The 25662-nt window shown below is 50.2% G+C and overlaps 1 protein-coding gene across 1 annotated transcript in view; it reads right to left on the reverse strand.

The window, feature by feature from the left end:
* The window catches only part of LOC135239870 (fibrillin-2-like), a 115504-nt gene that overhangs the window by 64258 nt on the left and 25584 nt on the right, over nt 1-25662 (reverse strand). Inside the window, exons 8-19 of the mRNA XM_064308856.1 lie at nt 20929-21054; nt 14467-14520; nt 13942-14341; nt 12812-13011; nt 12277-12414; nt 11258-11377; nt 10298-10423; nt 9553-9675; nt 8243-8365; nt 7150-7302; nt 5145-5198; nt 4555-4680 (exon numbers count right to left, since the gene is read on the reverse strand). Of these exons, the coding sequence (XP_064164926.1) occupies nt 4555-4680; nt 5145-5198; nt 7150-7302; nt 8243-8365; nt 9553-9675; nt 10298-10423; nt 11258-11377; nt 12277-12414; nt 12812-13011; nt 13942-14341; nt 14467-14520; nt 20929-21054 (1743 nt within the window). The remainder of the gene's footprint in view (nt 1-4554; nt 4681-5144; nt 5199-7149; nt 7303-8242; nt 8366-9552; nt 9676-10297; nt 10424-11257; nt 11378-12276; nt 12415-12811; nt 13012-13941; nt 14342-14466; nt 14521-20928; nt 21055-25662) is intronic.

A 25662-nucleotide genomic window follows, 5' to 3' on the forward strand; every position in this document is an offset into this window, starting at 1 on the left:
ACAGTATTTCAATTTTTGTTGATATAACACAAGTGTTATATGAAAAAACATGTTGCAGTGAAAATATTTTCAAAAATATATCATTTTTTATTTAATTTCTTTTATTTTTATTTCATTATTATAGGTTTCATCATAGTACAAAATATAGTTCTTGAGATTAAGACCAGATACTCATGTCCCCTACAGGGGACATAAATGAATTATTGGTCTTAGATGGATAAACACGTTAATCTGCAGCGTATGGAGTAATGGCCTGAAACACAGAGCAGTTTTCACTGCACTCACGCTCACACATTGCCCTCAGTAATATCTGACACCGCAGTCTATGCACGTTCCCCTCGCCAGCACACCAGCCATCAACATCTCCCATCATGCACTCTGTCTGTCATACAGTGGTCGAGCACAGTGAAGTCGAAGTTAGCCTCAGGTAAGATAACCAGAGGTGAAATAAACACAGGTAAATCGCAGGAAAGGTAACCGCAGAACTACAGCTGAGAACAGGAGGTAAAATAACTGCAGGTCATACCCACAGGTAAAATAATCACAGGTAAGATAACTGCAGGTCATACCCACAGGTAAAATAATCACAGGTAAGATAACTGCAGGTCATACCCACAGGTAAAATAATCACAGGTAAGATAACTGCAGGTCATACCCACAGGTAAAATAATCACAGGTAAGATAACTGCAGGTTATAACCACAGGTAAAATCATCACAGGTAAGATAACTGCAGGTTATAACCACAGGTAAAATAATCACAGGTAAGATAACTGCAGGTCATACCCACAGGTAAAATAATCACAGGTAAGATAACTGCAGGTCATACCCACAGGTAAAATAATCACAGGTAAGATAACTGCAGGTCATACCCACAGGTAAAATAATCACAGGTAAGATAACTGCAGGTCATACCCACAGGTAAAATAATCACAGGTAAGATAACTGCAGGTCATACCCACAGGTAAAATAATCACAGGTAAGATAACTGCAGGTCATACCCACAGGTAAAATAATCACAGGTAAGATAACTGCAGGTTATAACCACAGGTAAAATAATCACAGGTAAGATAACTGCAGGTCATACCCACAGGTAAAATAATCACAGGTAAGATAACTGCAGGTTATAACCACAGGTAAAATAATCACAGGTAAGATAACTGCAGGTCATACCCACAGGTAAAATAATCACAGGTAAGATAACTGCAGGTCATACCCACAGGTAAAATAATCACAGGTAAGATAACTGCAGGTCATACCCACAGGTAAAATAATCACAGGTAAGATAACTGCAGGTTATAACCACAGGTAAAATAATCACAGGTAAGATAACTGCAGGTTATAACCACAGGTAAAATAATCACAGGTAAGATAACTTCAGGTAATCTGTGGCTATAATGGATGCCTAGCCCTGCTGTTCACCCTGGAGTCTAGGGTTGGTTTGCCACCACAAACATATTCTAAAAGAATCTACTGAAAGATAAATTAAATCGTTAATTACAATTTTAGCTGGATATAATCGTGATGCAAAAAATCTCCTCACATAAACTCTTTCGCAGAATATTCCATCAGGGGGATCAGGGGGCCAGGCCACCAGGGAGAAATTACAAATGGAAAAAGCAAAAAAAAAAAAAAAAGAACCTTCTGGAGTATATGATCTGCCATTAGCCTACAGCGCTGATGAACAAGTCCTGAAAAATGCTAATTTCCCTGACCTGAATAACCCACACTTCCATATGAGAAGGAGCTGAACACATTTAGGCAGCCGTGCCAGGGACGGGGGTCAAACAAAGCGCCTCCTTTCTTTGGGTTGCCAGTTTCGTGGCACCTGACAACGTCGCTATGGGCAACAGTAGTTGACCGTCCGGCCTGGTTCCTCAGCTCTCCCTGACATTGGTCCATGTGACCTTTGCAGCCAATCAGGAGTCAGTACTTTGCTAACTTGTCTTCCTGTACTTCCATTCCCGCCAATTACAGGCATGAGGTCATTTACAAGAGGCAGGAAGCTGCTAATCTATCTTCAAAGCAGAAATAGTGCATACTGTACATCACTAGGTCTTAAATTGTTCAATATCGGGACCAAAATCAGCCATTCAGTACCTTTCAGGGACAGATCAACTGCGCATACTCACATACCCTGGTGGACTCATAGAGCGTATGAAGAGTTCAGCGAGCGGACTACAGATTCATTCTGGGACCCACCTGGTAAATGGACTGCATTTATATAGCGCTTTTATCCAAAGCGCTTTACAATTGATGCCTCTCATTCACCAGAGCAGTTAGGGGTTAGGTGTCTTGCTCAGGGACACTTTGACACGCCCAGGGCGGGGTTCGAACCGGCAACCCTCCGACTGCCAGACAACTGCTCTTACCTCCTGAGCTATGTCTCCCCATGCACTACCATGACCTACTTAGGGTCCTGGATCTATAGTCTGAGAAACATGGCTGCACATGAATAACTGTGCACACGACCCGTGGACTGCAGCAGACCGTACGATGCACATCATGTAAAGCAGCACCGGAAATCTTCAGACCGGGTGAAGACAAAACACCGAGGCAAGTCAACGGTAAGCCTCTCATTTTTCACTGGAAACTTCCTCTTAATCCTGGGAACCAGGAAAGCCTAGCACCCACAATGCAACACAAGCAGACAGAGAGAAAATCCAAATGTTAACATCAAACACCTGGAGCAGACAGACTTCACTCTCAATTGCAATCGCACATTGAGTGAAATTCTAGTTTCTAGAGTGGGCACAGTTAAGAAAGGCATCTCAGTTTCACAGCTTCAAAGTCAAATGAAGAGAACAAAGCACTAATGCTTTGACTGAGGCGACTACTAAATGCTTTTGTTTCTCCACTCGTTCGACCCAGAGGACTACGAAACATTACGAAAACAAGGTTTTGGACGAGATCGTTTTCCTGGAACACCAAATGATTTATGCAGCCATGTCCAGAGACAGATAAACCGAGTGACATTTTACGAGAACTTCACAGGCAATCTTACAAAGCCGTGCACTTTCCCTGCCAGCAAAGCAAGCTCTCGAAAACTGTTGTTGCCGTTGTGCGTTTCCCAGTTCAGTAAATGTGCAACTCTTCAGAAGGGTCTGGGGGGGGGGGAAGTAAATTTCGGGGGGTCTGTGGGGGGGGGGGCAAAGTGAATTTCGGGGGGGTCTGTGCTGTAAAACATGACACTAATAATGTGCTTGCCACCCAACACCACGGGGTTCCTTGAAAATATTGAACCGGGTGCAGTTTTTTTTTGTTTTTTTTTTCCCCCAACTGACCCTCTTGGGCGCAGAACAAAGCTGTGCCTGTTTCTGGCAATTTCCGGAAAACTCGACTGCGTGGATCGGCTGCAGAAGCGAGGCGGTGACAGTGATGTACGCGGGCCAGCGAGCGCGGCTCCAGACCCCGTAACTAACGCCTCTCATTAGGGGCTGGCTCCTCGTTTTATTTACATCTGTTTACGTTCGGCGTCCGAACGCGCCGTCCTTCTTCTGCCGCAAATCACCGCAGTCAGCTCTCTGAGTCTGACCCAAAAGTCCGGCTCAGTCGTTTCTCAGAACGGCAAAGGAACAATCTCCCAGTGTTTTGCTAAAATTTTCCACACTCCATGTTTTGTTGGAAAAATCCCTCAGATAACTGTCCAAAGCGAAGCTCGCTGTGACCGTTGTTACGTTAAATACGTGCTGATGGGCTGAGAAACGATCCCTGAGGAGGACCGCCCCGCAGGAGAACGGACCTCCGTGCGTCCCGTTTCCACCAGCAGACAGGAAACGGCGTCGCAGATTGAGAGCGGGGGAATATAAGCCAGCGGACGGCCGCGCCCGAGCGTCTGCCCCCGTCAGCACGGCCTCGCGTGAGCGCGATCGCACTACGTCACCCACAGAACAACGGCGGGTTTCTGTGCGGTCGCCGCGGCAACGGGCAGGGTGGAGCCGCAAGACGTTCCCTTCAGTGGGGCCCTGAGCTCCAGGACCCCCCCCATTCCGATTAAAAACGGCCAGACACCGAGACTTCAGCTAACCGGACGGGCTGGGGATCCTGATGCCATCAATCAATCAATCAATCAATCAATCAATCAATCAATCAAATTTTACTTGCATGGCAGCCTTTCACCATTGGTGTGTGAGTGTGTGTGAGAATGGGGTGAATGAGAGGCATCAATTGTAAAGCGCTTTGGATAAAAGCGCTATTTACCATAGAATGTTTACGTCGATGGCAGGAGACCGCCCCCTCGTCCCCGGCCCCTCGGCCCCCCCCCCGGCACACTCACCGGCGCAGTGCTTGCCCGTGCGGTCGGCCTCGGCCTCGTACTCGCCCCCCGCCCCCCCTCCCCCCGCCCCCCCCCCCCCTCGGCACACTCACCGGCGCAGTGCTTGCCCGTGCGGTCGGCCTCGGCCTCGTACCCGCCCCCCGCCCCCCTCGCCGCCCGCCCCCCCCTCCCCCGCGGCACACTCACCGGCGCAGTGCTTGCCCGTGCGGTCGGCCTCGGCCTCGTACCCGCCCCCCCCGCCCCCCTCGCCCCCGCCCCCCCTCCCCCGCGGCACACTCACCGGCGCAGTGCTTGCCCGTGCGGTCGGCCTCGTAGCCGGCGTTGCAGATGCAGTGGTACCCCCCCCGCAGGTTCTCACACACCCCGTTGGAGCAGATGTCCGGGTTCAGGGCACACTCGTTGATGTCTGCGCAGAACAAGAGGAAGAGTGTGTGTGTGTGTGTCAGTGTGTGTGTGTGTGTGCGTGCGTGCGTGTGTGTGTGTGTCAGTGTGTCAGTGTGTGTGTGCTGTGTGAATGTGCGTGAGTGTGTGTGTGAGTGTGTCAGTGTGTGTGTGTCAGTGTGCATGTGTGTGTGTGTGCGTGTGTGTATGTGCGTGAGTGTGTGTGTGTGTGTGAGTGTGTCAGTGTGCGTGTGTGTGTGTGTGTGTGTGTGCTGTGTGAATGTGACTATGTGTGCCCTTGTTGTGTATACGTATGAGTTGTACCCAAGTGAATGCGTGTGACTTTGTGTGGGCGTGTGTGTATGTGTGTGTGTGCGCGAGTGTGTGTGTGTGTGAGTGTGTATGTGTCTGTGTATGTGTCTGTGTGCATTTGAATGTGTATGCACGCCTGTATATCTGCATGAGCCCATGCCAGTCAGGCTCTCTTACCTGTCCCGTCCACAGAAAATCCGATGCCACTCACACACAGGGCCTGGAATTCGGCTGGGTGTCGCAGGGGAAACACAGGAAGGACAGGGTGAGACCCCCCCATTATACAGCCCCCAAACAGGCGGAGCAATCGCGTCCTGTCAATCACCATCTCCCATTAACCAATCACAGACAGCTTTGCTGTTGGCAGGCTACAACACCGGGATTGGTCAAAGCAGTGATTGGACAGCACACGATAGTTCCCTCCCCCATCAGCGTGAAACAGTGCGAGACTGCATGCAAGAAACAAAATGACTACCTCATAATCTCAAAGGCAAGATGACATCCTTTCAAATGAAAGTAATAATAATAACAGATAAACTAAATTTAATAGATTTAGTTTGTAGAGCACCTTTTGTTCAAAATGTGCTTCATAAAGCATAAGAGTCAAACCAATAGAGCAATCAAACCTACACTGCAACGAAAGTAAAAAAATTATTAAAGAAGGTAAATAATGTTACTAGGATACAACAGAACCCAGATTGGACATGCATAAATTATCCCAACAAAGGTCATTCCGTTCTCCCAACACAAGGAGACGTTTTATTTTCAGAAACGTACTGAACGTCTGTAGGAATCCTGAGCCTGGGTTGAACACACAGGAGGCTGTGAGACAGAGCTGTGCGGTGAACAGACTCTGCACCACAGTGAGACGCTGCCTTTAAGGGTCCTGCTGTTAGCAGAGAAGAAACAGCAAACAAGGCCAGGAGAAGCCTGGTGCTGTTAGCAGAGAAGAAACAGCAAACAAGGCCAGGAGAAGCCTGGTGCTGTTAGCAGAGAAGAAACAGCAAACAAGGCCTGGAGAAGCCTGCTTGGGCCAGTGATTTACTGCAGGTCTGAGTCAGGACTAACAGCAAAGAAAGGCGCATTTTCACCATCTGTGCACGTTTGAGTCAGAGGCTCGAAGGGGGGCGGGGGGGGCAGGGGCGACATGTGACCGGACCGGACCAGGTCTCATTGAGACCCGACTGTTTAGGGGTCAGTGCGGGGGTTTCCCACCTGGGGGGGTCGAGCGAGGGTGTTAAAGAGGAGAAGGAGGCTTGTGCGTTTCCAGAAGCTTTAGGACGAAACCGAAAAGGATCTGAAGCCTGCTAGAGGCCTCACACGCGAGATGGAAAATAAATAATAACGCGATTAAAACTAATCCACGGGGTGTGAATTACCATAACATTACAACGTGTTTACACAATAATAAAATACTTTAGGATAGAAGAAGGCTTCTAACGAGTGGGAAAAGTGCACAGTTCCTGGAAGCAAAAGCAACATTTTTTTCGTTAATTTGACTCATAATTAAATGCGAGTACGCAGTACGCAAGTTGACACTTGGGTTTATCTGAGAATGAAAACACTGACTCAGTCCGGGCCCTGCCACCGAAATGCGCTCCTGGATTTACTCAAAACCGCTGAACCGCCTCGAGACAAAGCTCCATATTTAACAAAAACAAAATGGCAGCAGCTAAGCTTGGATTCCGTCAACAGGCTAATCCGCCTCCAGCAATTCTGCGACAATTCAGAGCCGAATTAGTCAGGGAACCGTTTCTGCACTTTCACACAGACATCTTTCACACCTCTGTTACTTTGACTGAATACAGAGGTAGGTCCTGCAGCGCCGATTTTGGTGGGTCAGAGTGGAGTTGGGTTATGGGTAGGGCTGGGAGGGTTATGGGTGTGTGGGTTTGGGGAGGGTTCGACGAGTTTTGGCAGCGGTTATGGGTCAGTGATTGGGAGGGTCTGTACTGAGCTCTGGCAGGGCAGGGTTATGGGTCAGTAGATTGGGGGAGGGGGTCTGTACCTGAGCTCTTGGCAGGGCAGGGTTATGGGTCAGTAGATTGGGGGAGGGGGGTCTGTACCTGAGCTCTTGGCAGGGCAGGGTTATGGGTCAGTAGATTGGGGGAGGGGGGTCTGTACCTGAGCTCTTGGCAGGGCAGGGTTATGGGTCAGTAGATTGGGGGAGGGGGGTCTGTACCTGAGCTCTTGGCAGGGCAGGGCTGGCAGGGCTCCCCAAAGCTGTAGTCAGCGTCAGCGCAGCAGCACTCAGACTTGGTGACCGCGCCCAGGAAGGGGCGCACGCACACGCCCTTCTTAATCGCCCCGTAGCAGGTGCTGCGCATGTGGGTGTCTGGAGCAGGAAGAGGAACACGAAATATTCAGCATCGCCCATCCACTGGAAGAACACAGCAGCATCACATTCAGGATCAGGCCAGCTGAGAAGGCCTGGTTGTTTAGGAGAGAATTACTTTTTTACCGTACTTAAAATTTAAGGCACAGGCATCCAACCCCATTCCCGGAGGGCCGCAGCGTCTGCTGGTTTTTGTGTTCTTCTCAACATAAGTGTTTAATTCACTGATTGGCTCAGGAATCCACACACCTTGTTCTCAAGGCCTTAAATGGCAGCCGACTGAAAGGAATCCACAAAAACCAGCAGACACCATGGCCTCAGCTGGGATTCAGTTTGACACCCCTGCTTTACGGTCAGAAATGTGAGATCAGAACGTTCTGATCTGAACATTCTAATCCTGATGTCACAGTCACTGCTAGAACACTGACACTTGGAATTTTGAGAAAAACATCTCAAAAAAATCCTCCTCTTCAAAGGGTTACAGGAATGCTGAGAGAACTCTCGCTGGGCCCCAGTAAAAACACAACAATAAGGGCCTGTACTTTTTCCCATTTCCTTGGCCCTGGGGTGCACTCATTTTCCCAGAAGCGCCTCCCCCACCCCACCTCCCGACCCCTCCAAAAAGCTGGAGTTTCATCATGTCTCCATCTAGCTCAGGATCTCCGGTCACTGGTGACTCGTGACGAGCCGTCGGGCCAACAGGAACACGGGACGGTTTGGTGCTTTCTCGAATGCGGGCCGGTGGTCGTGACCCCATGTCGGTGGGCGTGACCCAGTTCGGTGGGCGTGACCCGGGCCAGTGGGCGTGGCCTGAGCCGGTGGGCATGACCCGGGCCGATGGGCGTGACCCAGGTTGGTAGGCGTGGCCTGGGCCGATGGGCGTGACCCAGGTTGGTGGGCGTGACCCGGGCCGGTGGGCGTGACCAGGCGTGCCACTCACCCGCGCAGAGCCGCCCGTCCGCGCCCACAGCCAGCCCCGCCGGGCAGTCGCAGCGGAAGGACCCCTCCGTGTTCACACAGCGGCCGTTCATGCACATGCCCGGCGTCTGGCACTCATCGACGTCTGCGGCGTGGGGGGGGGGGGGGGGAGAGGGGGAGAGGAGGGAGGGGGGGGGCGGGAGGGGAGAGGGACTATTAGAGGCACAGCCAAACAAGTCCACAGCTTTTACAGATTACACATCTCAGCTATGTACTGCTGAAGGCATGGGTGATGTTTACAAAATTTACTCTGTGCCAGCAGACAGAGAAAGAGAGTGAGAGAGAGAGAGAGAGAGAGAGAGAGAGAGAGAGAGAGATATTGTCAATTGAAGTCAGTTGTTAAGATCCCTGCTAACAGTTGAAACTTTTACGAGCATAATTTTTATTACCATTACTTATTATTACTCATTATTTATAACAGCAACTATTATCATTTTTCTAATAAAGATAGTGGGAGTATTTTCCTTGAACTATTTGACTGTGATGTTATGACAGAACTAACAACTATTCTGGCTTATATGCATACTGAAATGCGTCCTGCCCGTAAAGCAGTGATAAATGGTCTGATGGGTAAATGAAGGGGGAGATGGATATTTCGGGTCTGCAGACACACGCATTTCTATTAAAGTTTTCACAATGTTTCCTGAGGATGTGCAGCGGCTGAAGAAAGCAGTGACGATGGAAATGAATAAAAACAGCAGGTGGAGGGCATAGCAGTGAGCTATCCCGAAACTCTGACTCAAAGCGCTGCAGACGCACAGCAGGAAGTCATTGGAATGATCGTCTAATGATTCACTGGAGCTAATAAAAAAACAAAAAAGGGGAAATTCCTCAAATGCTAATCACTGCATCCGCCACGTGCGGAAACACGCGGGGCGCAGCTGCAGCTTCTCGCAGGAAAATCTCTGACTGGAACCAGGAAATGCCCGGGATGCTGGGGCCGGGGAAGGAGGCAGAGCCAGAGGAGGACAGTGGAGCCAGAGTATGCGGAGCCTGCAGAGGAAGTGAGGCCTGCAGAGGAGGCGGGGCCTGCAGAGGAGGCGGGGCCTGCAAAGGAAGTGGGATCCGCAAAGAAGGCGGAGCCTGCAGAGGAGGCGGGGCCTGCAGAGGAAGTGGAGCCAGAGGAGGAAGTGAAGCTGGCTGAGGAGGAGGCAGAGTCTGCAGAAGAGGCGGAGCAGAGGAGGCGGAGCCTGCAGAGGAGGCGGAGCCATTAGGGAAGGCGTAGGTAGCAGAAGGGGCGGAGCCTGCGAGGGCCGCCGGGCAGACGCTCACCGGTGCAGTAGCGGCCGCTGAAGGCCAGGGTGAAGCCCGTCTTGCACACGCACTTGAAGCTGCCGTCCTCGTTGATGCACATGCCGTTCAGGCACATGTTGGTGGTGGTGCACTCGTCGTGGTCTGGACACAAGAGAAGAAGAGAAGAAGAGAGGAAGAGCTGACCTTCAACACATGCAGTCAGCGCTCAACAGGCACAGGAAAACCACACACCCCACCAGATTCATCCACACAGATCAATCTCCCTGTGTACTCCCTGATCTAAACTAGCGTTTATAAGTTGCTTTTCACGCATTGTCATCAGTTACAATATACGTGGCTTTATAATGTGGCTCTCTAAGACTACAGATACCAAACACAGCTGCATGCTGGGAAATGGAATCTTCAGCCGAAGACAGCTCCCAGTAAAATACCTAATCAAGACGTGGCACAGATTTGCTGGCCATCAGTCTTATAAATAAATGAGGGGTCAGATCCATGAAGCAGCAACCTCGTTGCAAAGGTAGCCAGCTTGGCTTATGTCACTATCCACTAGCATACTGAAAATGGCAGCCAGGTCACCCTGACAAAAAGGAAATGAAGGATGTGGTTTATCCAAGTCTAAATTCTGTCCCAGCACAGGCACAGTCAGCCCCCCGCCAGCCCCCGCCACCGGCTCTTTAGCGACTGGCCCGAAGTCTGCTGCTTCCAGGAAACACCGCGCGGAGTGGGGTGGGGGGGGGGGAGGATGTGGGCGGAGCCTCACCGACGCAGTTCTTCCCGTCGGGGGCGAGCTGGAAGCCTGCGTTGCAGATGCACTGGAAGCTCCCGTCCGTGTTGAGGCAGCGACCGTTCCTGCAGAGCACGCCGTTGTGAAGGCACTCGTCGATGTCTGGGGGGGGGGGGGAAGAGAGGCCGAGTCAGCTGGTTTACATTGCCCCCCACCCTCAACTGCCCTCATACCACAGTAAAAATCTGCCAATCATCCCCCCACCCCGCCTGCTACACATTTCACCCCAGGAAATGTTTTCATTTGCTAAGAATTTCCATAAATAATCTTCCTGGCAAAACTGCTGCTCCATCGTCGCTTAATAGCCGAGAGAAGACCCAGAAAATAACTAATCTCGTGCTTAATGACGTCCTTATCAGCCAGCAGGGGGTCAAAGCAGGACAGGGCTTTTCATTAAACACAAACGGATAACGCTCTCCTGGTAAAATGGTCTAATAATAGATTATTTATTGCATGTAATAACACTTGTCAGAGCAGTAAAACGGACAGTGTTCTTCTTTACCGTGTAATCACTCTGAGTAATAGACTGTTATTTGAACTTGACGTGTGCTGAAGTTCCTTCTGAGGTATGCTTCTGTCCGAGAGCTGTCGTTCACCAGGGGCAATAAGAGGAAGATGATGATGGAGAAGATTTTTGTTTCACCCTTAATCAGGAGACGAGGCACAGGCGCACCTCGGTCCCGTACCGCTGTGGGCCTCAGACACACAGAACTTCCCCGAGTCTTCATTTCGCCGGAATACTGAATCATCCAGGAGCGCCCCTCAGACCTGTAGTGCCCGTACTGCAGGGGCGTTTGCCAAACAAGTAAATCACCAAAACCGTCCAGCTGGGCCCCGGGACGGACACAGTAAGACCCCGGCCCACAGACAGCCCCATGGAAAAGGAGGGTGGTGATGCAAGTCTGCTTGGGGGGGGGGGGGTGTTGGTGCTCTTACCGATGCAGGTCTGTTTGGCTGGGATCCTCTGGAAGCCTGAGTGGCAGCGGCAGTGGTAGGACCCGGGAGTGTTCACACAGTCTCCGTTTACACAGGGGTCAGAGGCACACTCGTCCACATCTGGGGGAGGAACACACACACACACGCACGCACACACACGCACACACGCACGTACGCACGCACGCACGCACGCACGCACGCACGCACACACACACACACACACACACGTACGCACAAACGTGCACAAACACACAGGCAAACACGCACACACAGACACATACACACACACATAAGAGGCTTTTTTTATACTTATCTAAATACAGAGATCACTGTGTAAGTCATACCTGTGTTGCATACTCACAGTGTAACTGACTATGTACCTGTTTTACCTGTGTATGGCCTCTAGTTTTAATGAATGAAAATATTACTCATGTGTCACCTGTGAGGGTAGGATGCCTGTGAAGGCACTGTTACCTGTGCACCTGAGCTCAGGCTTCACCTGCAGACGAGCCTCACACCCTGTGCAGCTGTGATATTGGGCCAGTACAGGCTGTGCTTATGGCTCCCAGGTGAGGGGACGTTACCTGTGCAGGTAACATTACCTGTGCAGCTGCATTATTAGGCCAGTACAGGCTGCGCCTCTGGGTCCCATGTGTGAGGGGACATTACCTGTGCAGGTGTGTTACCTGTGCAGGTGCGTTACCTGTGCAGGTGTGTTACCTGTGCAGGTGTGTTACCTGTGCAGGTGCGTTACCTGTGCAGGTGCGTTACCTGTACAGGTGCGTTACCTGTGCAGTCTCCGCGGGCGTCCTGTGTGAAGCCCATGTTGCACTCGCAGCGGTAGCTGTGCAGGTGCGTTACCTGTGCAGGTGCGTTACCTGTGCGGGTGTGTTACCTGTGCAGTCTCCGCGGGCGTCCTGTGTGAAGCCCATGTTGCACTCGCAGTGTTACCTGTGCAGGTGCGTTACCTGTGCGGGTGTGTTACCTGTGCAGGTGCGTTACCTGTGCAGGTGTGTTACCTGTGCAGTCTCCGCGGGCGTCCTGTGTGAAGCCCATGTTGCACTCGCAGCGGTAGCTGGAAGGCACCGGAATGCAGCGGCCGTTCAGGCACAGGTTGTTCAGCAGCTGGCAGATGTCCACCGTCTGGTTCAGCGTGGCTGCGGAAACCGGCACCTTTAATCTGGGCGTTAACTACGCCGACTTTACATCCGCAGCAAAGCGCTAATTAAACTTAACCTCCTAAGACCCTGCGCTTCACTTTGTCTCCTGTAGGGGACAGGAGTCTTAATTGCAAGAGGCACATAGATTACTATGCAGAAACCTACACTACTAGGGACATTCAATAAATATAAAATAGTTTTTTTTTTTTTTTTTTGGAAAATATTTTCACTTCAACATGTTTTTTGTCATCCAAGACTATCATGTGGAAAAAATTAAAATACTTAAAATGTTCACAGGAAGTCTTAAAATGGTCACAGGAAGTCAATTAAGGTCACAGCACCGCTGGGTTGAGCTGATCTGAGATCAGCGCAGGGAAGCTCTGTGCCCACTTACCGAACTCCGGGGAGGGCAGCCTGGGCCCGTCCCCGTGGGAGGGGGGAAGCCGCCCGCCGTTGAAGGTGAAGTCGTAATCTCCGGGGATGAGGGGCTTCCATTTGCCCCCCCCCACGACTCCGGGGTCCCCCCCTGGGAAGCGTCCCCCGTCGGGCGCCCCCCCGAGGCACAGCCTGTGGAACTCCTCTACGCGCGGGACAGAGAAAGGGGCAGGTTAATGGGCGGGGGCTTTTCCAGAAAACAGTTATATTATAAAAAGCTAATGCTAACAAACAGCCATGAGGGAGGGGTTGGGTTGTGGGGGGAAGCGGGTCAGTTCTTATTGGCCGAGAGGTGAAGGCGAGCCAGCGAATCCCACGAATCGTGACTGATGGGCGGTGCAGGGATGTCGGGAAGCCGGCCAAGGAGAACTGGTTTCCGTGCCAACGGCTCGTCCGGCTTCACTTATGACATCATCAGTGGGAGACGGCTCGGGGCCTCTCTGCACATTCATAAACCTGCCGCTGCTGGGAACACCGGTATGGCGCAATACTTCTGACACAACCTCCGGCTCTGTCTGTTCAGGAATACACGCTACTGAACAGCAGAGGCCCGGGATGCATGGGAATGACTCAACAGTCATAACAGTGTGTGCCTGTATTGCGTGTGTGTGTGTGTGTGCGTGTGTGTGTGTATATGTGCGTGTGTGTGTGTGCGTGTGTGTGTATGTGGTGTGTGGTGTGTGTATATGTGCGTGGTGTGTGTGTCTGTGTGTAATGTGCGTGTGTGTGTGTGTGTGGTGTGTGTGTGTGCATATGGGTGAGATTTGGTGGTCCTGGTGAATGATGAAAACCTGGAGGTTATGTTAGTGTGTGTTTGTGTGAGGTAGGGTGAATAGTGGTTGGCTATCCTGTGTGGGTGTTTGGGATGATGGTGTTATATTTGGGATGTTGTTGTTTAGTGGTATGGGGTGTTGGTGTTAGGGTGTTTGGGGATGTGGTGTTAGTGAGTTGGGGATTTGGTGTGGGTTTAGTGTGTTTGGGGATGTTGGTGTTAGTGTTTGGGTGTTGGTGTTAGTGGTTTGGGGTGTTGTGTTAGTGGTTTTGGGGATGTTGGTGTTAGTGTGTTTGGGGATGTTGGTGTTAGTGAGCTTGGGGATGTTGGTGTTAGTGTGTTTGGGGATGTTGGTGTTAGTGAGTTTGGGGATGTTGGTGTTAGTGAGTTTGGGGGTGTTGGTGTTAGTGTGTTTGGGGATGTTGGTGTTAGTGAGTTTGGGGATGTTGGTGTTAGTGTGTTTGGGGATGTTGGTGTTAGTGAGTTTGGGGGTGTTGGTGTTAGTGTGTTTGGGGATGTTGGTGTTAGTGTGTTTGGGGATGTTGGTGTTAGTGTGTTTGGGGATGTTGGTGTTAGTGAGTTTGGGGGTGTTGGTGTTAGTGTGTTTGGGGGTGTTGGTGTTAGTGAGTTTGGGGATGTTGGCGTTAGTGTATTTTGGGGATGTGCTACGTGTGTGGGGTGTTAGGTGTAGAAGTGTGCGGGGCACTGCACCTGAGCCTGAGGACGTGGGGCAGATGTGAGTCACGTAGTCCCGCCGTTTGACCCAGACAGCGGTCCTGAGTGCGCTAGTCAGGCACTGGGCTCGTGCCGAAGTTAGTGTACTGCCGGACTACTCTGAGTACAGGCAGCCGTTAGGCTGGCAGGCGTGCCGTGAACCACGGAGCCCAGGCGCGGGTCTGAAACCCAGGCAACACCGTGACTACAGGCTGAGTAACCCAGGCAACACCGTGACTACAGGCTGAGTGACCCAGGCAACACTGTGACTACAGGCTGAGTAACCCAGGCAACACTGTGACTACAGGCTGAGTAACCCAGGCAACACCGTCACTACAGGCTGAGTAACCCAGGCAACACCGTGACTACAGGCTGAGTAACCCAGGCAACACCGTGACTACAGGCTGAGTAACCCAGGCAACACCGTGACTACAGGCTGAGTAACCCAGGCAACACCGTGACTACAGGCTGAGTAACCCAGGCAACACCGTGATACAGCTGATAACCAGGCAACACCGTGACTACAGTCTGAGTAAACCAGGAAACACCGTGACTACAGGCTGAGTAACCCAGGTAACACCGTGACTACAGGCTGAGGCAACCAGGCAACACCGTGACTACAGGAGCTTTACCCTTAAACAGGTAACACTGCAGAGACTCAGATCAGGTAAGCTATTCACAATGCAGCACTACATTCTCAGTGGGTTCTTTAACTTTACAGTCTGTAGTTTATAAATAAGAAATAATACGAATTTAGAACGCCTCTAGAAACGGGTTTTAGTTTCTGTACTGCTGAACAGCCTGGTGTCCAGCAGCCATCGTCCCGATCAAAAGCATTTCTGGGGCTTTTGCGTTTTGTTGTGAAAATACTGCCCAGGGCTTTGACATCATTATCCCAGGAGGCATTGCTACAGAGGAGCTGTGAAAACTTACAGAAGTCCGCCAGGGGACCGGGGAGGTCAAAGGTCGCCCAGCTTAAGCCAGAACACGCAATCGGCTGTGAATAAACATGGCGTCTGGGGGGTCCCCTGCGCTGCCGCTGCTCCCGAAAACAAAGATTTGTGTCGCCCCCGGAGCCTCATGCCTCTGTATGAGGGCCTCATCGGCACCAGAGATGAGCGTGACCAACCCCCCCCCCTCGCCACCCCCCTCCCTCCCCCCCCCCCCGGCCCTTTTAATTGGCGAAACTTTGGCAGCGGGGCGCGAGAAACAGCCGCCTGAAATGGCCGCTCCCTGCAGTATGTGGGTCAGGGGGGGGTCTCCTGAAGCCAGCGGCCTGTCAGACGTCTGCGGCACCAGGAACCGTCCGCACGTGCGCCTCCCCTTTTTTTTTTTCTTTTTTCTTGTTTTTTTCCTGAAAGTTCAACATCCTCCTGCTCTATTTAGGACACCCCGAAACAGGAAATAACTAACCGGTCGCAGTTAGAGAGGAAATGAGCACACCGGCACATGCGGACACCAGAGTTTGCGTACCGTAAACACACAAAAAAAACACAAAATCGGACGATGAGCGCTCTTAAGAATGGACAACACTGTCTGACACAAACAGCAGTCGAACAACAACCTCGATCTGCACATACCGTTCCCTTGCAGATAAACTTCCTACAGCAACATTTCCTTATTTCAGCAAAAGCAGACCATGCAGGTTAATCTTCAGTTACTTCATACCAGCTCTCTTCTTTTGCAAGACTAAGTAGAGCAGTAGTGGCATGAGGTACAGTAATTCGCCTAACCCCAAATGCAACACAAACTTTCAATCAGTTTAAATTAACAGCAGGTTCCTAATCCGCAGCTAGCTGTCAAAATAATCCTCTATCAATTCTATACAACAACCTACTAATTTAACCAGAGCTACGAGAACAGCTTCGATGACAAGATATGCAAAACAAGAACTTTGTCCGTCTGAAATATGACAAGGTGGCCTCCACATGTGAGCTGGAGGTCTCGTTCCAGCTCTGGCGGGAAAAAAATAATAATCCACTAGCTCACCACCAAAAAAAAAAAAACACCCAACGGACAAAAATGTTATTTTATTTTTCTAATAAGTACAGCAGGCAGCGTGCCACGGAACAGCTTCATACGGCAAATAAAATGGCCGCTGTGATTTCGCTCTGGAGCGTGTTGTTTTATGTGTAGAGGCTAGTTAATATCTAGCCTGGGGGTGGGGTTGGAGTGGGGTGAGATGGATCACTGCCAGACCTGCACATGCTCAGTCTTGGGATGAAGAGTAGGGACCAGCACTCTAGGCTGCTTAATAAATAAAATAAAAAAACAGGTCTTTTTTTTCCCTTCCTCATGTGTCTTACTTCTTACATCTTCCTCAACCTCCTCCTCCCAAAATACATCCTTCGTACAGTCTGATGACAATTCAAACCTTCTGATGAACTTAAATATTCATCTCCCCCTTCTTCTAACATCCTCACACCAAGCCTTCCACATTCAAATGAATGAAAACGAACGGACGAAAAGTTCGTTAAAAAAAACAAAAAACAAATTAATGATTAAATTAATTATTCAAATTTAAAGACAAATCTGCGGCCAACAGCCCAGCAATATAAATAACTAGCCATTATCCAGACAGGTGTATGGGGCATTTGATTGGTTAATGAAGCTGACCCAATCAGAGAAGGGCATAGCTGTCGCAGCTATGCAGACGGCCCAGCAGCAGAGGCTGGCGAACGCTCCAATAAAAGGGGATTTTTTCTGTGACTCTAGTTTCCTCCTCAGCTGGAATGCTGGGCTTGCCCAAGGTGCTAATTGCAGGTTCAGAGCTCTAAATCACACATCACACACCTGCCCCCCTGTGCCCCCGTCCCTGCTCCGAACCCCCCCGAGGCGAGCGGTATTCTGGCCCTGCCTCAGCAGGCCCCGCTGGGGCTCTGGTGATTTTGGCGGGATCGGCGGGGTCAGCAATAAAACCCGCCGCGCGGGTGTGTAACCGCTGCCGGGGAGGGGGGCAGGGGGGCAGGGGGCACGGGGCACGCAGCTGACACCCCCATTCACACGAAATCCAGAGCGAGGGTGGGGCCTCAGAGGAAGAGGCGAGGCGAGGCTAGGGAGGGGGGGCGGGGCCATGATGCCACGGCAACAGTGCCATGACAAGGCACACACCACAAAAGGGCACAAAGGCTAGCTTTTGAGCTGCCTTGTGAAGATGGGGAAGGACATGAAACGTATCATGCTAATAGGGGCTGCTGGGTGGCTCATTCGGTTAAGGCTCAGGGCAGGATGCACCGGTGCATGGACAAGCTCCACGGTCTCGACTCGAATGCACACCATGCCAGTGCCGACTGGCTATTCCATCGCCCAGCGTATGGGAGGGTTCAGTCTGTAGTCTATGACTTGCAACCCTTTCGTCCAATCGTCTTGCTCGTGTATCTCAAGCTTTCCGTCAGCCAGCGCATCTTCGCTTTCTCCTGTTCTAATCCTCCTCAAACTCTCTGCAGCTTTTCAGCTTTGGTGGACCACGTGCTCCCTCTCTCCACTCTGAACTCACTCGAGATCTCAGACACACGGGCCCTCAATCCGACGTCTCTGGACAGTCACTCGGGGTCAGCCAATGAAATGTCTGCTTTGTGAGCGTCACCGGTGCTGCCATTTCTTATGGACCGACCACGTATCAATTTGAGGCCAGCGTAGTGTCTTGCATCCCCGTACAGTTACCCGATGGGAGGGGGGGGACGGGACGGAAAAATTCCTTTCATTTCCCACCCCCTGCCCGAGGATTCCAGGAGCCAGCCAGGAGACTGACCTTTGACCTCTCGAGGGAAAGGCCCTCAGCTTAGCCCTTGCACCTCACATTCTGAACAAGGACGTGGGAAACCTCTGGCCGGTCACACAGACCCCCACCACCCCCCCAGTCCACCTCCATCACAGGGTCTGGGCTCTGTGATGTTTCCTCTTCTGTAGTTTTTTTCCTTCCCTTCTCAATCAGAGAAGCTGTCAATCACCTCAGTTTCGCACGTTAAACATCGATTACATTCCATTATTACTGATGGGGCTGGATTGGTAAGCACAGACCACGGCGAAAAAGGGCTCTCTCAGTGGGCATTACGTGCAAATGGGCAAGTGGAATAATTCCATACGGCCCACAAACGGCCCAGCTAGAGCACTCACTAAAAATTCCAGGAATGTCGAGGAAAATTCCAACGGTATTCCCATTTGGGAGCATCGCCTCGTTATGAGGAGACCCGCTCCTCCCCCAAACGGTCTTAGAACATATTTATCGTTCCAAAGAAGTTCGGTCAAAGTCGCAGAGGCGTGTTGCACGCAAACACAGGTAACGTCCCTCAACGGTTATCATTCAGCCACAGAACCGAAACCCAAGTGGTTTGTCCAAACTCTCCAGGAATGTTCTGGAAGCCAAAACCTGTTAGCTGGACAGGAACATTTTCAGCACACTCTCGCTCCCCGCCAAATCCGCTTTTGAATCCGCGATGGTTTTACAAGCAGGCCAGGTGCCCGGCGGGCAGACATCAGAGCGATGGACACAGTTCACCTTTCATCCGCCAAGTAGGATCCAGCTGTCAGGCTCTGGAGCAAAACCAGAGGCGATTTTCATTCGCCAGGAGTTCGGTCCGAACGCGGACCGTTTGTTTGCACAGATGTCCGTCGCCTTTTGAGTTCTCCGTCTCACTTGAGCTCAGTTCAACACCCGCAGGCCATAACACACAGCAATGGGACACTAATTAGCCACACTGGACTATACCGCAGGGACATTTCACTCAGTTACCACAGAAACACCCAACACAGAACTCAGTACACGAAAAAGCACATATACAACAGCCTTATTTCTGAAACTGATTAATCTTTATAAAAAAAAATGCCATGACTAATCTTTAAAAATATGCCCAACAGTCAGCTGTTCGTGTGTGGGCATGTGCGTATTTGCGTTAGCTTCTGTGTAAGCGCATAATCATACCTCACCGTCATAACAGAGTACGGCACCTTAACAGTTTTATTTTTCGAGACTTCAGAAAACAAACTGGATGATTTCCAACAGGAAAATATCTGGGAAAGCATTTTAAAAAAGAATCTGGCTCAGAAACAAAGTTGGAACAGAGTCACACACGCAATAAACAAGCAGTAGCCACGGCATGGGGAAAGTCCTTAAATATTCTGCCATTAATAAGACCCAGCGATGCCACTACAGTAGCCATAAATTACAGTTTCAGCTTAAAGACGAGCGGCGGAGATGGAGAACAGATACAGGTTTCTGGAAAGTTCTGAGACGCTGTACGCGTAGGCATTTGGGCAGAAATGGCTCAAAGAGACGTCCCCATCAGCTCTGTGCTGTAGGTTACCTGAGGAGGAACGCATCACCTGAGAAAACTGAGAACAGAGCGCAACACATGAACTCATCCAACGGCAGCATGCAGTCGAACCCGGCTCTGCTGTCTGACACAGCTACAGGGAGAGATAACAAGACAGGGCCTCTTCCACTGCTGTCTGACACAGCTACAGGGACAGGGCCCCATCCACTGCTGTCTGACACAGCTAAAGGGAGAGATAACTGGAGAGGGCCCCATCCACTGCTGTCTGACACAGCTACAGGGAGAGATAATGGGAGAGGGCCCCATCCACTGCTGTCTGACACAGCTACAGGGAGAGATAACAAGACAGGGCCCCATCCACTGCTGTCTGACACAGCTACAGGGAGAGATAGTGGGAGAGGGCCTCATCCACTGCTGTCTGACACAGCTACAGGGAGAGATAATGAGGAGAGAGCCTCATCCACTGCTGTCTGACACAGCTACAGGGAGAGATAGTGGGAGAGGGCCTCTTCCACTGCTGTCTGACACAGCTACAGGGAGAGATAGTGGGAGAGGGCCTCTTCCACTGCTGTCTGACACAGCTACAGGGAGAGATAGTGGGAGAGGGCCTCTTCCACTGCTGTCTGACACAGCTACAGGGAGAGATAGTGGGAGAGGGCCTCTTCCACTGCTGTCTGACACAGCTACAGCTACAGGAAGAGATAACAAGACAGGGCCCCATCCACTGCTGTCTGACACAGCTACAGGGAGAGATAGTGGGAGAGGGCCTCTTCCACTGCTGTCTGACACAGCTACAGCTACAGGGAGAGATAACTTGAGAGGGCCCCATCCACTGGCAGACAACACAAGCACAGTGTGCTTCTGAAGGGGGATCACACTTGATCTGACACAGCTGCCCTAGTATGTAGGTCACGAAGATAATTTTAGCCCGACAGAAAACATCCAGTTCACCAAGTCAGGCAGCTGTTTTTCCTTTTTTTTTTTTTTTTTTTTTACTTCAAAGGTAAGCGTCAATCATTCTTTCTTAAGACAGACAATGCAGCCTCCAGGACAGTGGGGGGCGCTAGACAAAATCTCTGGAGCTTAATCAATTGTTTGCTACATTTTTTTTTTTTTTTGGATAAACACAATACTGACAAAGGTGTAACTTCATCAGTCACTCAGTCACAGACATTCGCATTTGTAGGGCCGGCCCTGCTGTTGCGGTCCAGCCAAAAAGTACCAACAGCATTTACATATTTTTTGGCATATTTGTGTGTGTGTTTGTGCCGTAAGTTTGGTGACGGTCCCTTTCCGTGGTCCGCGGCCGTTACTCACCAACGCAGCGGGTTCCGTCCGGCGACTGGGCGTACCCAGGTGGGCAGGAACAGGTGTAGCTGCCCGCCGTGTTCTGGCACTGCCCGCCGCCACACACGTGCGGGACGGTCGCACACTCGTCCACATCTGCCAAAAAAAACCAACCAATAGCAGAAAAGGGGGGGGAGGGGGCGGAGTCACAGTCAGTGATTGTTGCATCAGCATTACAATGTTCAGTTAAAGGGTTAAATAAAAACAAACACAGTGCAGCTAATGCTACATTAACACGCACAGTATCATGCTAACACAGTGTGTTAACTCTTCAGTCTTATCGGTTTTCAGTTTTCTTGAAATATGAGCCAGCTGAAATAAATCCCACCAAAATATGTTTTGCTCTTCTTTCAGTTTTACAGTGTTGCGTGTATACTACAGTATTGGGAATTCGAACACGCAGCAAGAAGTTGTACTGAGGACTTATTTTTTTTTATTGAAAGATAATGAAAACAGCATAAAGGTTCGTGCTGCAGAGAGAAAGAACTCCTACAACCTGCAAGCACTTTGCACAGGAATGTCACACCTCAATCAGCAGCTGTCCGTGCGCATAAATCACAGGGCCCAACTATTCAGACCTGAAGCTGTAAACTGCGCTGCGAACACTCTCAGACACCGGTATGGGTCCGAGGTCTGTTTGAGGAGCCCCCGCCTGCTTCCCCTTGTGGGAAAAACCTTCGGTTTTACAGAGACAAGCGATGTTCCTTCCTTACAGTCGCCGTTTTTAACAGTGCACTGGGCGTGGGAGTGTTACCCTGGCATGTTTAACTCCAGATCCAGAGTGTCCTCTAAAATGACTGTGCAGGGTTGCATGGTGTCAGAAAACAGCAATAATAGATTACACTGCAATATGTTTAATATTAAGGAGCTTTCAGATTGCAAAAAATGTCATGCACTATTCTTTATTGTTATTTGCAGTATTATGAAAAACATGTTTTTTTATTGTGCTTCACACTTCATTTGGAATTTATTACATTGGCATCCATTTTCCAACCTATTGTTCCACTGAATCTTCCACTCTCTCTCTCACTCACTTTGTGACCCCCGCCCCTCTTTTCTTTTCGTTTCCACCAATTACCCTGGCTAAATAAGCTAATTGACTGTATACACCAACACTGGTTCAACTCATAGATTAGATCACAGCAAAACATTTCACGTCGGGACAAACGAATAGATTTTGGCTGTCATTCATGCGCTTATCGCGGAATATAGCTGAAATGTCAGATGGCTTAAACGTTAGGGTTAATTGAGTAATTAAGGCTGCAAGTTGGCATGAACACCAGAAACAGATACGGCTCTCGTTGCCCACCTCTCATCTACACTGATTAATCGCGCGGTGTTATCTCAAGCGGCATTATCAGCAGTTCGCTAAACACAGTCAGATTCGTAAACCCTCTCGTGCACACCTGTCACCACAGCAACAGCACCTGGAGCCACGCGCGTTAACGGCATAATGACGGCAATTAGCTTAGCCCTCCGCCGCGGACCGCGCTAAAAACGTTAGCGACGACCGTATCCTCTCAAACTTTATCACCGTTCCTGCAGCCAGCATTTTGGGTCAGTAAGGCGATCGTTCCAAGACTTATTTAATTTCAGACGCCTTATTTGCGCCTCACTGAAGGGACGCTCGGGATGTCTCCGACCGCACATTTGTCTCATTTGGTAGTTTTAAAAATAAAACATCACGTTGCGAGCGAGGTCACTTTGAAGAGCCCGACCCACCACAAGATCATAGAGTAAATGTAACGACGCGGTAGGTGAGTTATTCTCACAAAGCTGTAGGTGAGTTATTCAATACAAAGCTGCTATTTTAACCTGAGATGGAGAGAGAGGAGCGGGAGAGGGGGAATAGAAGGCGGTCAGACAGAAAGAAGAACAGCAAGAAAGGGGGAGCGAGCGAGTGAGAGAGAGAGAAAAACTGGAATGCTCGCTGGCCCTAAAAAGAGAACACCCCATGGCAGAATAACTAAGCACGGTGAAAAAATAATAAACAAAAGAAAACTTTGACAAAACACAGACGCAGCGAGCACAGCCTGGCCACTGCGACCGGGGAGACGTCCACAAACCAGCTAGCACAAGGTCCGCTCGCTGGGGAGACAGATTGTCGTTTTCTTAGAAAAAATGCGAACAGCGCAAGAAAAGCGGGAGCTCGGTGCTATTAAAAAGTAAATAAGATTTTCCCTGAATCTGAAGGTCTGATATTAAGCAGACAGGCTGCCATTTCCTCTGAGGGAGGAGGGAGCGTGTAGCTTTAGCTGCACAGTAGGCTAACAGCCGCAGCAGCCTGTGGACAGTGATGATCATAATAATACAGTAATGATAATAAATAATGATTCATATGCATGTATAAGCAGGCACGGGCGTGGGGGATGAGGGTGAGTCTGGATGCCCGACTACCTGCCCCTTTGCCCCAAGTACCCAATGTGCCCCTTTGATTTAGTTTTTTAAAAATGTATTGTTATTGTTGTCATTAATTTTCATTCATTAATTTTGGTGAAATCAGATTCTGTAAAATAACCAAGTGGTTAAACAGTTTTTCTAGATTGGTGCCATTGTTTGTTTTTTCATTTTCTTGTTCCATACAAATGTTCTTTGTTTTATTTTGATGTGCTTTGGCAACATAAGTATAAACTTGTCATGCCAAATAAAGCACTTTTGAACTTTGAACTTGAACAGAGAGATCAACATTAAGTTCTAGAGAGAGGAGACAGAGAAGGGAAGAGAAAGGGTAAAGAGAGGGTAAAAGGAGAAAGAAAGGGGGGTGGGAGAGAGATATAGAGAAAGGGAGAAGGTAACAGAGAAAGAGAGACTGTGAGAGGTAGAGGGTGAGAGAGAGAGAAAGCAAGAGATAGGGAATGCAGGAGAGAGATATAGCGAGAGGGAGAGGGGGAGAGAAATAGAGGGAGAGAGTGGAGAGAGGGAGAAGAATAGAGGGAGTGAGAGATAGGGAATGGAGGAGAGAGATATAGCGAGAGGGAGAGGGGGAGAGAAACAGAGGGAGAGAGTGAGAGAGAGAGTGTTGCTAGCAGCTCTGACACGCAGCAGTGAGCTGCAGTACCTCTGGTGCCTCAGGGCTGCAGACTCTTAATTACACAGCAGCATTTAAAATGACAGAGTCCCCAGAACGCACCTCTCATTCCACCCCCCCTCGCCCGCCCGCCCCCCCCCGCCTCCTCCAGCCTGCGCCCGTAACCGTGGTGATATCTGTGCCACGGGGGAGCCGGCGCTGTCCCGTGACGGTGCTGGTGGATAAACCGCTGCACGCGTACAGCCCGTCGAAAGCTTTACGGCGAAGACCCAGACACGCCAGCGCGCCGCGGAGCAGCCCGGGCGCCGCCATGATGTCACCGAGGCAGCAGCGGCGGCGGCGACAGCCGGGCGTGCGAGCCACTTCCTGTCCAGGCCGCTGCCCCCAGGCCTGTGATAACAGACTCCGGACCTCCCGCTAGGCCCGCTAGGTCCACTAGCCCCATCGCGTGTAAGCGTGGAGGCTACTAGGCCTGCAGATCGCATTGGCTTATTCTCTCTACAGAGGCCTCATTTACAATAATGATAACATAAATAATAAATGAAATGCATATGAGCAAAATGAATAGCTATTATTTAATAACTTCATTATGAGAATGCAGTAGCCAATAGCGGGCCACAGTATTTATTTATTTTTTTAAATTCTAAGTCAGTGTTCTAGAACTCCACTGCTTTCAGTCGTCAGCAGTGATTGTTACATCAGCATTAGAATGTTCAGTTAAGAACATTCTAATCACATATTTGTGATCTCACACCTTAAAGGGTTGAAGAGCCCTGTGAACTACCTTTCTAACTGAAGAGAGCCAAGGGAAGTGCGGGTTTAGTGGATTAATGGCTCCAAGATGAATGGTGAACCTTACTGTAAACCTGGACTCATGTCCATTGCATAAGGAGGCTGGCTTCCAAATATAGTGATGCCAAGGGCATGAGGGAATGCTGGGTAATTTTGTGGAGCATAGAAAGGGGATAAGGTAGCAAAAATCAGGAGGAAAGAAAAACTGGTGAAAACTGAAAATTGTACCTTTTGGGACTGTCAGGAACTTTACTGGTGTTTCAGTCATTAAAGTGTTTTAGTGCCACAACCAGCAGAGCAAAGCAAACTTCCCACCTGGGACAATAAATGTATTTATGATTGATCACACACACTCACACAAACTTCCTTTCACACGCACACATACACAAACACACACACGCACATACGCACATGCACACTCTCTCTCACACACACGCACATACGCGCACACACACACAAACTTCCTTTCACACACACACATACACTCTCTCTCTCACACACACACACACACACACTCACCCTCTCTCTCACACACAGACACACTCTCACACGCACACACTCTCTCTCACACACACTCACACACACTCTCTCTCACACTCACACACACTCACACTCTCTCACACACAAACACACACACACATACACTCTCTCACACACACACACACACACACACACACTCACCCTCTCTCTCACACACAGACACACTCTCACACGCACACACTCTCTCACACTCACACACACTCACTCTCACTCTCACATGCACACACTCTCTCTCTCATACCACACACACACACACACACACACCCCTCTCTCTCACACACACACACACACACAGACACACTCTCCCTCCACACACACACACTCTCTCAACACACACACACACT

The sequence above is a fragment of the Anguilla rostrata genome, chromosome 14 (genome assembly GCF_018555375.3).
Source record: "Anguilla rostrata isolate EN2019 chromosome 14, ASM1855537v3, whole genome shotgun sequence".
NCBI lineage: Eukaryota > Metazoa > Chordata > Actinopteri > Anguilliformes > Anguillidae > Anguilla > Anguilla rostrata.